Here is a 19,047-nt window from a genome sequence, read left to right as displayed (position 1 = left end):
TAGTCAATATTTAAATACAGTATTGCACGTCTGAATGTCCATATACAACAAATCAATTTCAAATACCCAGAGTGAAGTTGTGCTCATGTGTGATCAGATGCTGTGGTTATATCTCGTCTGAATGGAGACCCTTGTACTTTATGGAACCGTCACTGCGCCCCTGTTATATCTACTATGTAATACTGCGTTTGCAGTAATAAATTATTATTTTACTGAATAAAACAAACTACAGCTTTTTCCAGAGAATATGTGGAAAAGTTGCCGCTTTTTTTTCAAACTTACAGCTGGTTGATCTGATTTTTTGACACCACCGCGTCGTCGCTGAAGTAGGGCACCATCTTTGCCCCGCAGCAGGAGCAGAAGCTGACCGCCGACGAGGTGTCGGAACCGGACACAGCGCCCAGGGTCATGCCGGCGTGGTGAGAGCAGAGGGCGGAGGGTGTCAGGTGTTCTTGGTCCGAGGGAGAACTTTTACTCCTCTCACGCAGTCATGTGCTCGGGCATGGCAAGGAGGTGAACAGCTGTCTTCCTTCGGGTTTTAACAACCGTAATACAATAGAAAATGACGAAATAGGCACCGCAAAAAAAAAAAAAAAAAAAAAAAGAAAAAAGAAAGAAATGAGACGTTTCCAAACCGTAATTCTGTTGCAATAAATTAGGAAAGCCAACTAAATCTCGCACATTGGGTTCCTACTCCCGACAGCAACGCCCGGCTGCCCAACATGTCCTAATAAAGCGAAAGCTATTCCCATTTTAAATAAGTTTCCGTACCGTTTTCAAAACATTATTTGTCCCCGTTAGAAAACACGCTACCCTTCACCATGTACAGTACTGACTCATATGTGTCGGTCAAACTCTCTCCGGAGAAGTCATAGGAGGGTGGAGCTGGAGACACGTGTTTTTGGGAAAAGCGGGGAGCCAATGAGAACAGGCAGGCCCGACCGCCCACACTGGCAGCGCCTCCGCATCGACGCTTGCTTGGGCAAAACGTTTGTATACAAAACTCATGAAACCCTGCGCCGTGCAGGTGTTTACTCCAACAGGTGATCAGACTGTTGACTTCCTCCTTCCTGATAATAGAGGGAGTGCTTATCTGTAAATGTATTGCCTGTAGTGTTTTGTTGTTGTTTTGCATACTCTTGGTACTACACGGCGCAAGGTTGCCCATCCATGTTAGACTATATAAAACTGTAGGTCAGGATAATAGGTTTTAGTAATTCTAATAATTTGTTAAAATTTGTTAGAATAAACTGCTTTCCAAAAGCTGATTGAGTGTCCTAGTTCAAGAAGGTCAACAGAGGATGCGCTCATTAAACTCATGTAACGGAGTCAATTAAACCCACATGGGCTTTTGGTTTGGCAGTCAGCTCACTGAGGAGACTCTCTCCCCACCCATTTCTCCCAACACAAACCTTGTGCCTGGGTTACATAAGGAGCAAGAGCAGATGAGACACAGGCAGAGGATATTCAGCCTCTGGCCTGTAGTATCTGGGTACAGTGGAGATACACTGGAGCCTGTCTTATCAAGAAAGTCTTGGGGGGGGGGTTCACCTTTTCATTAAGCTCGTCAGTGGATATCAAGTCTAAGATGACATACTCCAAGCTACAAGATGGACATCATGTTTGACTCATTTTATAGCCTATTAAGTGTTTTATATTCTACAGGCGTGCCAACATATAAGGGCCTATGTAAGCTGACAACAATTTGAAAAACACTGTTAACCCCCCCCCCCCCCCCCATCTTTCACACTGCTTGTGCTAAGTGGCCTAAATTCTAAACTATAACATCTGTAGCAAAATGACCTCTATGTAATGCAGCTCAGCTTCATAACAATGTTTATGGAAGGTCTGCTTTATGTTTTAGCTGTTTTCTTGAGACAGCAGTTAACAATAGGGAGTTTGACTGAGAAATAGGTCACTATTAAATATGTTGTTATACGACGTTTGGAGTGTTCACAAACTTCCCAGCCCTGTGTTCTGCACATTATGTGTGTGTTGTCTATGAACACTCCTGAGCTGTGAGGAAACTGGAAATGAACTTGCTGCTGATCCTAAAATGACCACAGTATATGAAGGCCTAGGCAGAAGATGAATCAGATTAATAATTTCTAGTTAAAGTATCTCAACCAATTCACATGCAAGTTAAATTTAATGTGTAACATGAGAATTTTTAGAAGTTTATATGTTATGTTGTGTCCTTCTCTGAAAAATGCTGAATGGGTCATTTTAGTTGAAAGTCAACAAAAATGCAATGGTGACACTGTTTCTAAATTACCTTCAAAATATGTTGGCATTTCACCACTGCAGTTTCTTTTTACTTTTTTGCCCAGATTTTTTTGTGTTTACATGTCTTAACTCAACATAAACAATCCATGCATGGCTCATTTTAAATTTTCACAGTGTGCTCAGCAATTCTACAACAATTTAAATGCTCTAAAAACATTTTAAGATGTATTCTAAATATTTTCCTTAATAATTAATGATGTACTGTTTCAGGAGGCTTCTCCTTCTGCATTGGACATTTTCCAGAAGACAATGAATTTGCACCATCTGTGCATATTTAACACTAGACTCCACTGATTGCATCACATATGAAACAAACACACCAACACCTGTACTCCTACCGTCACGCTACACTTCATCTCCTCTCACCTTCCTAATGACAACTCTTGCATCACAGGGCAGGCTGACCAGTGAGCTCTGTCAGTAACTGCAACCACAAAACCACACACACGCAGACGCTCCAGTGCTCTTGTCATGTGGTTTTGTTTAGTGTCGTCAAATTTACCAGCACTCAGTAGGAACTCATTTGACTGTGGGCTGGTAACACAAGAGTCTGTTGTGGTGTTTAGCAGAGCCTTGGACAAGTTGCACAATCCTCTTCCGCTATAGGTCTTCGTCTTTCACTTCATGAGAATGGGCAGAAACACGCAGGTCAGCAATGCTGTATGTAGGGAGCTGTGTACACTTAAAAGTGTGTGTAAGTTTGTGTGTGAATGGGAGTCCTCCTAGATTGAAACCACCATTGCATGAAGCCAGCTGTTTACCATGTACTGAGTTGGAAATGGGCTACTGTTAGCACTCTCTGCTACAATAGGAGAAAAACAGTAACATAGGAAGAAGGAAAAGAGTGTTAAAAAAGAGTGAGAATAAGACACTTGAATATAAATAGAAGAATAAACTTAGAGTAAAATTAAAGGTAAAATGAAAAGTTAAAAATTACAATTAAGTTTTTACAACAGAGATGTGGAAAATTTTACAGAACCCACACATCTAACTAATATACAACACATCTAACCTGCAGTGTTGCTTACGGTATCTTGAAAACAAACATTTATCTTCCATCTTAAAATGCCAACTATTTCTGAAGGAGGAGAGGCTTGTTGGAGTTGTGGCAGTAGCTAAAAACACCAGCCACAAAAACCTCCAAACAAGCAATATAAAAACACTTCTCAAGATTGAAAACAAAGCAAAGAACAGCCTGGACTACAACGCCTTAAGTTCAAATGTTTGCTGACTACTCAGCCCACTGAGCTGCGATAGGAGCACTTAACCTTGAAGAAACAGGGAGCCCTCACAACGGCCAGATAAGACAAAGAGAGATTCGTTAGCAGAAGTAGCCTGTGTACAGTAACCAAACATATACTGCAGCTAATAAAACACTAGCTCAACACCTATTCTTGGTTTGAGACCCTAAAGAAGTAATTTTCCCAAGATAAATTTTTATCTTGGGTGATTTTATAATAATAATAATAATAATAATAATAATAATACTAATCATTTTTCCATACTATGGAGAGACATATGTTGGATTTTGAAATGAATGTTCTTTGTCAAATTTCACTGTTATACCAGAGAATAAAGATAATGATTATACGGCAGATTAATTATAATTCTTAAATGCTTACTATTTTAAGTTGTAACATAAGTGAACTTTGTGAGCCTTTGTATGAAAAAATACTGTGTCACCTTTTGAGCACACAATATCCTTTTGTGCCACATAACCTACATTTTGTGTATGAAATGCAGAATGTATAACTTTGTGCCCCATATACAGTCTCTGTTTTTAGTGGTGGGAAACAGATATACTGTATATGCCCATGTAGTCACTAATCTAGGACAGGGAGTATTCTGTATTTTAACGGCAGGTGTAGGAAGACCGACGACAGGTGTGGTATCTTGTGTTGGGTGTAAATGACTGAGGAACACCCTATAAACCTCAAGAGGCTTGTCTCCACATGAGGACAGTTAGCCCTCGGGTTAGTATTCTTTACTGCACCCTTTCCTTCCTTCTTCTGCACCCTTTGTTCTTGCAGCACCCATTAAAGTGTTGGCCTGAGGAACCTGCTCTGCTTGTGTTCATCTGGGTCAGAGCTGATGCATGAGTCCACACTGTAATATGGATATAACAGTGCAAGAAGAGGCTTGTAGAGCTAATTATTTTGACCGGCCTACAGTCAGAATGTATTAGGTTAGCCTGCCGATGTTAAGTAATGTTTCATACTATTTCTCAGAGATCCACATTCTCAGTAGTGCCTCTTGTCAGGGCAACCTGGTGGCCCACCTGGTAGAGTGCATAGCATGCAGGCCCAGTCATTACCGCAGCGGCCTGCGTTCAAATCCAGCCCGGGCCCTTTGTTACATGTCATCCACTCTCTCTCCCATACTTCCTGTCTCTCTCTCTCTGTCCAATAATCCAATCCTTTAACTAATATTACTCTAAAGAAACAGCCTACACTATAGCACAGACCTCTGCTCAAATCAAACAATAAAATGACCTGTACTGCATTCTGTAAAAGGAAATGCTGTACAATAGGGAGACAATGGACAAACAAGGTCAGAGAGAGAACAACTAAACACCACTCTTCTTTGTTCACACATGCTTTTCTCCTCCCAGCCTAGTTTGACCACAGTAGGTACAATCCACTGACACAGGCTCAACTTGGCAGCAATTTCTCCTTCATACTGGCACTCAATGAACTGCAGATCAAACAGAGAAGAGGACTGAAAGCAAGGACTGTCACTTTGGCACTGACATTTCAAGTGGGCCATTACATGTGTGCTTTTACAATACTAATGCTGTTTAGCAGCATGAACACCTTTTAAAACCTATTTCCCTTTTCCATTGTTTGCCCTCGGCTTTCGTTCTAAAATAGAATGTGCTCTCCGCACCTCTGTGCTTGGGTAACAAGTGTAAGACTTAGACGTTATGCAAAGATATCGGATTAGTGGCCTGAGAAACACACAAGTTGAACATCATTGCAAAAAGTGGACACTGAGAGACAACACGGTTCAATATACTCATGGCATACATTTTAGCCTTGCTCTCTCACAGGAACTTCTTGATTGTAATTTTTCATTCTTCTTCTCGTTCCTTCTTTTTATTTCTCATTATGTTTCTGTTGCACAGTATGTCTTATGCCCAATCTTTGCAATCACATTCAATCCACCACACTGAAGATATTATTGTGCACAGGGCTTAAAGCAAATACATATTCACTGATTAAGTTTATGAAAGGTCTATTACCAGAAATTAAACTGGTAATAGATGTTACCATATGAACATTATGTCTCAATCTTGCGATCCTGCGACATTTGACAGCTGTGCCATGTCACCTGATAGCCCTGCAGACAGTCAGAAGTGGGGGTAGGAAGCACCTCTTTTGTGCAGCAGCTTCAGCATAACAAAACTTATCACTATTTTCCAAACATTTAAATATTTACAGTAGAAAAAAACCATCAAATGTTGGTTTTATAACTCTGGTTAGAAAAAAAGGTTTTCTAGCAGTGTCCTTGACAGTGTCAGTCGTGAGGCAGCAGTGTGTGGCAGAGATTCATTATTGTACTGCAGTAACATTATACTTCATTGGTGTGGTGCAGTGGGTACAGACAGCTGTTTGTGTGCGTCTGCGTGAAAGAGATGGTTACAAAGAGAGGGGGAATGAGAGGACGATACAGGGTGTGAGTCAATGAGTAGTCCACTTAATAAGTGAAAGAGAAAAGAGACAAAGACACCGCAGAAGAGCTAGAAATTGAGACAGAGTGAAAATATTACTGCACCGCTGCAAAAACCAAAGCTCCCCAGTCTCAGGGCCCCTATACGATATATTGGGCCTTACTGCTACTTGAGTCCATATGTACGGTGGGGAGGAGACAGTTAATTGGACCTCAGCTCTTATGTAATACGCATTAGGGGTCACTCAGCAAGGCCCTTCGTTGCACCCTGGATGTCATCACGAGTGTGTGGGTTTGTGCCAATGCTGTGCAAATGGCGAGCTACATAACTGAGCCAAATGGTAAAACAGGACTATAATAATGTTAGGCATATGGGGAATAAGCTCTATGTGTATGTGTATGTGTGTGTGTGTGTGTGTGTGTGTGTGTGTGTGTGTGTGTATACATCCATGGACATGACTTCACCAGCTGCTGCTGGTCTGATGTATTACCTAACAGATAATTGGGACCACATGTCCTTCTAGGCACGACTGGGGTGTGTCAAAAGCTTGCAGGAGTGATGTCACGTTTCACTTATCAAATATGTGTGACTTTGCCCAAAATCTTTTCTAGCATGTTCCACATTAGGCTCAACTCCACTCTCTTACTGCACAAGTTTCATGCAGTATAGGCACTAAACATGAGGCAGTTGGCTCATCTTGGACCAGTTGCGTTTATAAACTGAAATTAGTATTTTAAGGTTTGTCTGGGTTTTCAGTATTATTACTGTCGCCAATGAGGTCATGTTCTTAGACCAGTTTGTCCAAATTTTGGAAAGTAGGACATCTCAGAAACTTGGAAGTGAACAATAAATACGAATACAATTTGGCAGAAAGTGAGGCTATTGGTCAAAGAAGAAGTGATTTGATTTTGGTGTCAGTATGTATCCTGGTGTGGGGAATAGAGAATATAAAACATCGAAAGCTTTACTACATTTCTGTCTTGTTAAATATCCAGTAGTGTAGATACAGCATTGCTACCACCGACCACTACATTTCCCTGCTCCACCACAAGCTTCTGGAAGAACTTAAAAGACACCTTCAAAGACATCCAAATACATGTTCTTAATTGTGACTGTTGTCAGACTGTGCCAGTTATAGATGCAATCAGCTCAAGAAGCTGCTGAGAATTGCTAATTATGGTTTTGTTAGCAATGCATGTGTGCAGAATAAAAAAGTCTTGGGCCTGACAGTTAGTGCACAATACCCTGCTGTGTGAATGAGCTCAGGACTAACAAGAGTGGACCCATAGGAGCCTGAGCAGCTTTTTTTCTCGGATTGATTTTGCCAAGCAAGATCTCGCTGGGTCCATAAAGTGCAAGGGGGTCTAAGATACACATGAATGAAATCTGAGAGTAATCCTGGACATTAACCAAAGCCTAAGGGCGAAGAAAAACAAAGTGACCCAGTAGTGAAGTTCAATCTCCGTGCCTCAGAGAGGAACTGTGCTTCACCACTCAAAGATGGGACAACCCTGGTACAGACTGGCAGGTAACTCTTTGAGATCTGGACTCTGGTTGAAATGTCATCATCTGTTGTTATCTACAGGGTTTCTGACAAATATCTTATAGTTTGTGTCAAGCATGCAGTTCTGCTCTGCATGTGATATTTACAGCCTCCTGACTTGATAGCAAATTTTCACTCAGACCTGTCTGCAATGGCCTTACAGGGAACGATATCAAACTGTCTTTGGCTGAGCTGAACGCAGTAGGTGTGCATCTGTCAAGTCTTGCTGCAGCATCTCATTATCTCCTATTTTAGACGGCACCAACAGTGATATAAAGTGGTGGCCAAAAAATATGAGTTATTACTAATAACATACATTAAGAGCTTTACACAGAAAATCAAATGACAAAGCCTGACTGTTTGGATTGCACTTCAAAGCTTAGATTAGTCAACAAAAGCCCCTTACAAAGTCCATTAAAGATAGAAAGGCTGTTAAAGCTTTGATGTTCCACTCCCTATTTAATGATTGTGTGCTATTGTCTCTACAGACATCATGTGGTGTAGGGATAACATGTGAATTGATAGAGACTCTCTGTGAGCCTTCAGCACAGCGAAGACAACGTTATGGGCACATAGTAGGTAAAACCCACATTCACACAAACACAAAGCCTCTGCCAAGTATATAAATTTCATTCAAATTCTGTATAGGGCCTTGGCCCAGAATCCTGCACAGTGACATGGCCACCTGAGTCATCTAAACAAAAGAACAAAAACAGTGGTGACGCACTTGTCTTTTATGAAGATACAATTACACACGTCAAAAGTAAATCATCTACTCAACCACAACCAAAACGGAGACCACCATGCAAATCAACCCCAGCTGTGACATCAGTGGACCGACATAATATTGACAAAAGTACTTACAAAGACACTATTTGTTCACAGCATGAAAAAAAAAACACAGTTTGTGCCAAACAAGTTGCTTTGGCATAATCCTCAAATGAGACTGTGAATTTTACTGTGGGCAAAAAAGGGCACAAATATCTATAAATGTGTATACATTTGCACAATAATTTATATTAATTAGTTGTACTGAGGTATTGGTGTTTCCTAAACGACATTCAGCGGTAGAGTAATTATCAGTTCCTTTACTAACAACACTATATAAAATACTGTATTTGTGTCACTCAAGTAAAACTATGTAAGTATAATCAGGAAAATGTGCTTATAGCAACCTAAAGCAAAGCAGAAAAATGTCCAATGTAAGTGTTATTCTAGTACATTATTATTATTATTATTATTGATACCACTGTAGTAGTAAGGTGCTTGTTGAACAGGGTACATGGTAGAAAAAGTACAAAATGACAATGAGAAAAGGAATGAGGAAACTTACCTTTACTAATGGAAAACACAATTTAAGTAGACTCATACTAACAATAATTGATTCAGTAATTGAGAGAACACTGTAAATCTGATGTTCAGCCTCCCCCTAGTGGCCTGAGTCCCAATTTACAGATTCTAGAGATGTAACTGAACTGAAGCACAAGAGATATTCCAGGAAACTGGAGACAGAGTATGAAAAACAGGAAGTGGTCTCACCTCCTGGGCTGGGAACGGCGATCATCCTCACCACTGCCCGACTCCTAGAGAGACAGACAGAGAAGATTTAAAAAAAAAACCATCAAAAAACAGAGATTAATATTCAATACCTGCATTATTTCACATCAGCCTTGGTATCAGCAGCTAACATTTTTTAAAAAAAACACTGTATCACATTGACCAAAGAGACTTGGGTGGCTATTTGCATCATATGCTGAGTCAGACTCAATTAACCTTGCATTAAAAGAGAGTTAAACTGTCTGGCAGCTAGGCCGGCTGCATCAAGCCTTTCATCTGTGACTTCAGTCACAAGGCAGGGCCGGCGTGGTATTCTAACTGAGGCTCAGAGCAGGGACCAGGGATAAGGCTGAAACAGACTGTGTGTCTGTGCCCTCGCCTCTCTGTATCTTTCCAAAATGCAATCATCCTCCCCCACCACTACAACCAGCATCGTTCACCACACACACACACACACACACACACACACACACACACACACACACACACACACACACACACACACACACACACACACACACACACACACACACACACACACACACACACACACACACACACACACTTTTAATCCCAGCCTGTTTCAGTAATCCCTCACAAAACTCAGGAACTTTCTCTTTGGCATCAATCTGTCAATCCTGGTCAAATCACACACACATATATGCAAAACATAAGACACAAACTGTACGTATGGACCCACAGAGATGTGCGCAGACATGGGAAACTGAACAATAATAATAAAGATGCTAATGCTAGTGCTGATGAAAGATGAGTAAAGACCACGACGGATGAGGAAGATTAGGCTGAGAGCTGGATGCGGTATAGGTCAGGAGGAGCAGAGGCTTGAGGAGGAAGGATAGAGTTCATCTATTCCTGTGTCTGCCACCACAGATGTGATTAGGCGTGGAGAGGCAGCTGGCTGAAAAATGCTCTCTGCATCATCAGCCCAACAGCCTGTCTTCAAGACAAAATATGGTGACACAGAAGAAATAGGACTCCATGCATGGACCCTCCCTGCACACGCACACATGACAAAATGCATAGCTCAGCAGATTTCAAAGGAAAGTGTGATACCAGTATATCATTACACCTCTGCAAAGCACTCACACACACTACTGATGTGATGTGCTGTATACTTCCACTATGTGATTAAACTAACATACGCCAATAAACCTGGCCATGGTTAGGGTATAATGTACAGGCTGATCTCCATGGTTACCGTGCAACTGCATAGATGTGTAGGGAGTGGTCTTATAGCCAATGAAAACAGGGGATTTGGTGTGCTGCTAGGCAGACTGCCGAACACTACCACTGTAGGGTGTCCATTCCCCACTGTGCTGAAGGCAAATAATGCTAGCTGCATTAATCGATGGGTCAATAATCTGTGTTAAATTTGTGAAAGCGCTGTTAACATGCTTGGGGGGCAGCATACTGGAAAAAGCCTATCACAAATATTCTCAAGTGGCAATGGCATTCCAGCTGTGGCTTTCATGATTGTTGATCTTTCTTTTAGCAGCTCATTCTCAGCTCTTCCCTCCACATACTGCTCTTTTCTTCTGTCCCTTTCCCAGGTTCCTGCCCCCCCCCCCCCCCCCCCCCCACCCAGCACCAGACATCTCACATGGCTGCTTCCCATCAGGAATGGGTCTCATGACAAGCAGCTGGTAATCTCAGCATGGGATCCTTTCACAGCCTCAAAGCTACAAACCCTCACTGTTGGATGTCAGAGTTATAAATTAATCTTAAATCACAACTTATGTGTGCCGTTTCTTTGATCTGGCACAGACTGATCCAGGATTTTAATGGACATGTGTTCAAATGTCGCCAAAAGCAATAATCAAAGGAAAGCTCTGAACTGTAATGCCATCAAGAATTATGCCGTAATTATGTTTTTGTGTTTTGTAAATGACTCCATTCATGATGTTCTCTGAGGGTTTTTTAATTAAATTTCCCCACTGCCAGCATAGTTCTACATGATATGATTCTGATGTTTGTCAACAATATCCCTGCTGGGGATTTTCCTATTCTATTCACTGTAATTTGCACGGCTGTCCCATGTGATTCTCCATCAGACTGGCCTTGATACCTGGACCACAGTCATTTGTTGCAAAACGTTGAAGAGTTGAGTTTCAGCAATAAGATGTGTCTTTTAACATCTAGTAATGGATGAAGGCATCATTATTACTGCATACGTCTTATCTGTGGCTGTCAGACCACCACCTCTGCCTGGATCTGTGTCAAGAGCTTATAAGCAGACAAGGGGAGCCTCAAAGTGTCAGAGGGGATAAGAGGACTGTCCCACTGCGTCCAATGCCGTCTGACAGGCCTGTCACACTAACCTGCTTTCCAGGCAGCTCTTCCCCCTTCACTGTCAATCCATTAACCACTGGTAATAGGGGCCAATTTGTAGTTATGGTGCTCACACGACTGGCAATTAAGACACAGCAACACATAGCAGCTTAACATGTTTACAATCATAGAATTAACATTACTAATGACTACTTTTACTGCTTTACTACTGCGGTTGGAGAACACCGTTAGTTTATGAGACGGGATGAAGTGAGTTAGCAAACATGAGCTCTAACTGCTAGCATCATTTCGCTAAGTTAGAGTTGGTTTGCTGAGTTAACTTTGCGCAAAGCTAAATAACTTGGAAGCCACGCCTGCATCTCGCTGCGGGACTGTGAGAAACTACTTTCAGGATGCAGTATGATGCTAGCAGCTAAATTAGCCACCCATATACATCTGCCCGGAGCGGTGAAAACAGCACTAGCGTTCACGGCAGTCTGGCGGTGACAGAATAACTAAACTGAAACAAAATGTCAAGCCAGTTCACGGACACTTACTGACACACAGGGGCTGGAGGTAGTGCTCGGTGTCGGCGACCGCTGGACGGTGACCAGCGCCATCCCGGCTGCTGCTGCTCAGACCTCGGTCACATCGGACAGTGAGACACTGGGACACCAGACATTTATTTCGGCAGAAACTACAATACACCGCACTCCCGGGGTTATTTCTCTGTCCGTTGCTTAGTTGCCCTGTAGTCTGAAGTGCGGCAGAATTATTGAGCATATCCGGTCGTTGCTTTTTTCAAAATAAAAATTGCATTTAGGAAATGCCGAGTTATCTACAATAATACATTTGAGAGCTCAGATTTCAGTGCGTATTTATAAACCATAAAATACTTAATCTGGTCTTTTTGTGGGTTTAGCGACCCTTTTAACAACCCATGCGTCCTTTAGAGCGGACAATGTGCTTTTATTTTGGCAGGTAAATATCAACTTCCGATATTGGCTTTTCTAACGCCGGTTGGCTTAATACCACTGAGACGGCCTTGCCGGTCAAGCGCATGCGCTATGGCAACCAGCTGTCAAATGGGGTTGCTGGGTGTTTGATGAATACTTACACTACCATTCATCCAAAGATCACAACCAGTCGTTCAATTAAATTGAAAATAATAAAGATTGATACTTATCTGTAGCTACAGTACATGTGTATGTGTGTGTTGGTGTGTGTGCACTGAGGGATTAGATAGGTGACATACAACACTATGAATAATGCATCACTCTGTTCCTATCTGTTTCTGCACAGGATCTGCTGCGGTACACGACCTGACCTTACATTTCAGTGCTTCCATGTTTTTCAGTCACCCACCTCTCCTGGGAGATGAGATGTGGTGGTGGGGGAGGTGTGTGTGTGTGTGTGTGTGTGTGTGTGTGTGTGTGTGTGCATGTGTTGGGGTGGGTTGGTGGGTGGGTGTAGGGGTGTGAGTGTGGAGGATGATGGGGAAAGGAAAGTCAGACATGGGTCATGAAGGAAGTGAAAGATGAGAGGAGATATACAACATCCTAATACAACCCATATTTTGAAGAGCCTTGATGTCAGGTGTCAAATCACAAAGCAAGTATCTATCCCATGACTTTTCATGGTCACTACACTTTATTAAATTTTTTTTTACACAGAGTAGATGTTCAAGGATGGAGTGGGTGTTGGGGACAGAGAGGAAGGTGTAGATGGATGTGAGGGCTCATTTTGATTCAGTCCATTGCATTATCTGGGTCATTGCCTCCTCTCCCTCTCCTCCTCGGCGTTCCTTCCCCATCCTCCATCTTTTTCTCCCCCTTCCTTTTTATTGATTATCCAATAAACCTTAGTGTGCACAGGAGAAGAGGAAGAAGAAGAGAGGGACAATAAGACAAACTGATTAGGAGGTACTTAGGTAGTGCACAGAAAAAGCTGTGATTGCCTTGCACTTGAAGAGCATGAAAGGAAATGATGAGAAAATCAGAGGAAGAGAGAGGAGATATAAATAGAGAAAGCACACGGCAGAAATGATTGCAAATAAAGAAGTGGCAGAATGATTGATGACTCCCTCATCCTCCCCCCTCCATATCCAGGCCCACAGTTTGGGTGTAGCCCATTAGGCCTTAGACACTGTTTGTGTGATTGAGCAGCTGTGTATGAATGAATTGTCCTCTATTTGTTTTCAATTCTAGGGGTAATATCCCATTTCTGCTTAAAGTGGAGACAAAATGTGCGTTTGTGCCTGTGTGTCCATAACATTTGGGCAGTAGAGAAGACCCTTCTCATCTGAAAACACAATATCCAAAGAGTTAGCATTTATTAAAACAAGATGAATGAGAAAAGAGTGGATGAAGAGGGAGTCATACAGAGGGCAAAAGAGGAAGAGAGAAAAAATAGACCCTCTGCGAACAAATAAACACAGCAGGCAGGGAGAGACTGAGGAAGCAGGTGTGAAGGAGAAAACAAGATTAGGATTAGAGTAGAGGATGAGGCTACTTCAGGGACTTATGCCAGGACAGAAACAATGGGACTAAAGACAATCCTCCTTATCATTAAAGCTCTGCTCCTCACAGGAGTCTGGATCACAGGCACTGTGTGTGAGTGTATGTGAGAGAGGGAGGTTGGTTGTGTATATGAGAGTGTATATAAAGGGAAAGAATAAAAGCAATAGGCAAATCACATTTTGATTTTGCTACTTGCCCACTATAGTTTGATGTAGGCAATTATTAAATAAATGCTAATTGAAATAAAACTATAGACAAAATCTCTGCAGTCTGTAGTGATTCACTGATATGCTTCACCATTCTGGTGCACATTCACTCTGACTCTGACTTTTTTTTTCACCCAGTCCGGGGTGGTTTTAGTAAAAAAAAAAAATTAATCTAATGATGATGTCATCGTTCATTGCTTAAATTATTCGGTTTTTTTTTCTTCCATCCTGAGTCCACGCCCTGATCACCTCATTCTCCTCCTGTATGGAGCTTTAGTCCCCCCAGTGGTGAGATCTCTTCAAAACAAGCTGTTCTCACGTTAACGTCTTGATACTCCTTCAAACCAACAGGGGGGGATATAAGCCCATTAAAAATAAAATCAGCTTCCGCTGAAGACTGCAGTGGTTAGATGAACAGAGGCTCTTATAAGACAGAAGGAGCAAATGATCAAATCCTGACCTTTAGATCTAAAATTGTACCTTTTTTGTAATGTATTATGTTTTATTCTTGTCTTGGTTGTGCTTTTCTTCACCTAACTTAATTTCTATGAGCCACAACTGCAGTCACCCTTCTTTGACCTTTGCGAAGACAGTCTGTTGTTCCACAGTGTAACTTTACATTGACTTTCAGTAAAAAATAATAAAGAGGGTTCTTGTCCTTATTAGAAGGTAAGTGAAGTAGAATTCGGGGATCTGCTCACAGGTTAAAACTGATCACATTTACAATAGCATAAATAAAACAACCTTTACCTTTAACTTCATAATACAAATTTAAGCATTTAATAAAAGTTGAACGTTCAGTATTGAACAGAATTACATCATTCAATTTTATTAGACACACCTGTGGGCAGTACGGCACGGCAGTGGTTAGCACATCCTAACCTGTCAGCTAACCTGTTGACTCTAAATTGCCCGTAGGTGTGCATGGTTGTTTGTCACTATATGTTATTTACTATGAATTTGAATGGGTTTTTTTAATGATTTCTTGTGCATGTTGTTTGACATTGGCCTTGGAAGAGGTTTGCACTCTCTGAGTGCCCTTCTAGTCATATTTGGAGTGAGAACAGAAAGTGGGGATACTGTACGTCAGTAATTTTAAGCCACAGCAGGCACATTAACTGAGAAAGATAAGGAAAGGTCAGGGGCTGAGATCCTAGAGCCCAATAAAGACATACCTATATCTATCCATTTGCCATCATCCATGCCCTATCAATGCAGCCAAGAGGTGGAGGAAGAATATCTTAGCCCCATTACAAAGTATACATTTGTATAATTATATTATTACAAATATACACATACATACATTCATATGTCTTGTTGCTGGTAAACCACTTAATTCTCACTTGTTTGACTGATATTAGACAAAGAGTTTTCTTGTGCTTTCTAGGAGTGCATGGTCATCACAAGACATCACATGAGCACTTCATATTGGACTCACACGTTAATAATACAGGAATAATGAATCAGCAGCAGTTACTATTAAAGATCACTTCACTCTCTCGCTCCTCATCTTCTCATCACATCACCTGTAATGAGAAGACAACAGATCAAGGTCCTCTCAGTGTATCTTGACAACAATTATATGAACTAAGAAGGCAGGAGAAGCGAGCAATAGAGAAAAGAGAGAGAGAGAGAGGGAGAGTGTGTCAGATAGAGGAGAGGCCCTTCTCTGGAGAGATAAGATGGTATTCTCCCTTCGTGCAAAATGAGTTCATTAGGGCAGTGAGAGACAGCCATAGCAGGGAATCAAGGTTTCTGTGTGATAAAGGGTGGGAGTGACAGATTGGGAGGAAAAAAAGAGTTTCATTTCCTGTTCTTCAGAGGTAGCGGCAGTATCAGGGGATCAGCAGGGAGGCTGGGTAGAGGAAGAAATAGAGAGACAGAGAGAGGACAGACAGAGCAAGTTAGAAAGGTAAATGCCAGGATTTTTCTGTCAGAAAAGAAGAGTGGCCCTCTGGATTGCTGTCAGAAAATATTTACACCAAGAACTGAGGGGAGACAAGAAGAAAGGCAGTTGAGAGATATGTCAAACTCAACTGCTCTCTGGAAAATGGGAAGTCAAAGTAAACTCTTTATGATGAAGTATGACAGTTATCATAGTCCAAATGAGATCCTGTGGGGAGTTTCACAAAATGACAGAAACCACAGAAAGACACATTTGAAAAAGAGAGTATGCACATTGATGCACACACAAACACACAGTCCAGGTTGCCTTGCCCAAATAAATACAAGAAAGAAAAAATAAGAAGATAGGAGACCTGAAAAAAAAGAGATGAAATGAGCTGGAGGTCTTGATAGACACCTGATAGTGAGAGAAGCTGGCAGGCAGGCAGCCAGGCAGATGCTGAGATGACAGGTAGAGCAGAGGTGGAGGAATACGCTGGCGCTGCTGCACTGTTTAATATAGATCAGCAGCGATAATGCAAGGCAGAAAACACAGGATGTGTCCATCAGTCAGGGGAAGGGAGCTCAGAGGAAATTGCCACAATAAAGGACACACACACACACAGTCACACACACACACATACAGGAGAAGCCCCTGGCACACAGTGTGGATGCACACACGATATATGCACAGGTGCAATTAAACTAAAAAAATGTCCACAGAATTTCATTTCAAACCTGGCAGATAGAACTGCTGATGTGAGGAACGATAGTACAACTGCATGCTGAAATAATGGCACCTCTCTGAAAGTTTCTTTGCTAACTCAGGGTCTAGTGCACTCACTGGCTAAACTCACTGCTCAGATGGCATGAGCTGAAGATACTCCTTTCAGCAATGCTGTGTGTATGTCTACACATGAACACAACGAGACTGTAAGCTGAAGCTGCTGATTGCGGGCTTCAGTTGCAGGATTCATCAGCGATGACAGGGGACCATCATGTTGTGCACACAGACACACACAGACTATGTGGTCTACCGAAACCTTTGTCAAGATGGGACCTCTGTCAGTCAGGATGGGACTCATGCTGTTGTGTCAGTCTACTTTTAAATCTGTCAAGTCATAATACAGACTGAACATGATTTTCCAGAACTGATTATACTGTAATTGTTTTCATGTTTACCACAGAAAAAACATTGTATCCCAATGGTTGTCCTGTTTCACTTAAGCTGTATGTCAAATCTGAGCTGACAGCTCATTACACAGTCACTGAGGATGGCTAATGGAGTTGTTTCTGTCTATAAACACAGTAACTGTAAACAGAGACTCACAGAGCAACCCCACAAGTAGCTCCACAGTGTCCACTTGCCACAACAGTGCTACTTGGATGAGAACCTAGTGATCCTGTAACCACATTGGAAATGGAATACTGTTTTAATTTTCATTTTTCATTTGATAGTTATAAAGCTTAAAGCTGTTAAAGTAATTAAAAGGTTATGGTATGTAGTCATTGAATGAAAAGACTAGAAATACGATTTAAAAACAGACAAGTCTCAGATTACATCCCTGTTTATCCAGAGTCATAAAAAATATTAACAACTTTTGTTAAATCTAAACAAATCTCAACAAAATCTAACCAGTTTGTCTTTGAGTCCAGGTGAAGCTTTGTATCAAATTTAAAGAAAATTGCTTAAGGTGTTAGGAGACATTGCATTCAAAAGACCAAACCTTCATTGTATGAGGTCACCACAAACTTGAACTTTGACCTCTCCCTTGGGAACCGCAACCTCGACTCCCATTGGCCCTGTGCCCAACCTTTGGGGTGGGCGACTCCAGAGTCGCAAATTAAAAAATATATAAAATGTTTTGATAAGAGGAAAAAAAAAAAGTTAGCCAGCATAATATAGCTAGCGGAGGGGAGGTGGCTAGCTCGACCCCAGGGGGCCATGAGCCCAGACATCGAAAAAGCTGGTTCCTGCTAGCATTGGCTAACAATAGCATTAGCATTATCATTCACATTACCTAGCAGCCTTATCATTAGCATTAGCTAGCTTTAGAATTAGCATTAGCTGTAGCTGTGGAATTAGCATTAGCTGTAGCTGTAGCTGTAGCTGTAGCTGTAGCTGTAGCATAGCATACCATATCATAGCATAACATAGCTAGCAGATCATAACAATCATAGCTGGGGGGTTGGCAGAATCATTAGCATTCACATTAGCATTAGCTAGCCTTAATGGCTGGCTTGACCCCAGGGGTCTCGTATTGGGAAAAAAAGCATATTTACAAAACGCTCTGACCCTCACAAAAATAACAGATTTAAAATGAATTCCACTTGTAGAGCAACAGTAAACTGGCCTTTTATTGATGTTGTTACACTTAAAGTTACCCTAACTGATCCAATTGCATATTTCTCAGAATGCTAACTGCCAGCCATCTGTGTCCATTCAGTTTTGAAACTAAAGTAACCTGGAGCTATAATGTTACAGTTGTGTCAGTTGTGACCCATATGACAAATCTATTAGGACAAATATGTCAAGGTAACTGTCAGTGTGACAAACATCGGTGTAAGACGAGTATATTGTTTGTCTACAAGTGGCATTAATTTTGAAACTATTTATTTTGGCAGACATTGGAGCATTTTGTAAATGTGCAAATAGTATTTTGTGTAAATCACCTTTCCACACAGATCGTGGTTAAATGTCTAAAATGAGTTAAAATGATGTTCTGTTTATCTCACTCACTAATGCATCAGAAGATGACATGGACGTGATATGGTCTGAATGATATGATTAAATACTTGTTTGCTAAACCTACTGTCTCTGATTTGTTGTGATATAATGATGAAGTAATGAGAAACAAATCAGTAACAGCTCTGGTGTATCACTTTACTTACTAAAGCTATACACCTGTAAAAACAACCACAACGTGCTGACAGCTTCCATAGCCTATTGTTTGTGACATATGGGAGTGGAAACTATGACTAAGTACAACCTCTACAGGTTGTACTTAGTAAAAAATTCAATGAAGTTTCTACCTGAAAGTCTAAATGATGCATGCATTCATTGAAGAGAGTGAATCTGAGCAGTCCTAATCA

The 19,047-nt window shown here is 41.4% G+C and overlaps 1 protein-coding gene across 3 annotated transcripts in view; it reads right to left on the bottom strand.

The window, feature by feature from the left end:
- ssh2a (slingshot protein phosphatase 2a) overlaps positions 1 to 12,117 on the bottom strand; it is a 29,819-nt gene extending 17,702 nt beyond the window's left edge. The window contains exons 1-2 of one of the 3 annotated variants that reach the window (XM_071496479.1): positions 11,903 to 12,117; positions 9,039 to 9,082 (exon numbers count right to left, since the gene is read on the bottom strand). In XM_071496479.1, the coding sequence (XP_071352580.1) occupies positions 9,039 to 9,082; positions 11,903 to 11,965 (107 nt within the window). In that variant the 5' untranslated portion in view covers positions 11,966 to 12,117. Of the gene's footprint in view, positions 1 to 282; positions 1,554 to 9,038; positions 9,083 to 11,395; positions 11,525 to 11,902 lie in introns of those variants that run through there. The other 2 variants (XM_071496477.1, XM_071496478.1) reach the window with 2 other exon arrangements.
- Between the last annotated feature and the right edge of the window lie 6,930 nt (positions 12,118 to 19,047).

This window comes from Trachinotus anak, unplaced genomic scaffold (assembly GCF_046630095.1).
Source record: "Trachinotus anak isolate AG129_WGS33_773 ecotype Australia unplaced genomic scaffold, CSIRO_AGI_Tana_v1 ptg000014l, whole genome shotgun sequence".
Taxonomy (NCBI): Eukaryota; Metazoa; Chordata; class Actinopteri; order Carangiformes; family Carangidae; genus Trachinotus; species Trachinotus anak.
This window is presented reverse-complemented; position numbering and strand designations above follow the sequence as displayed.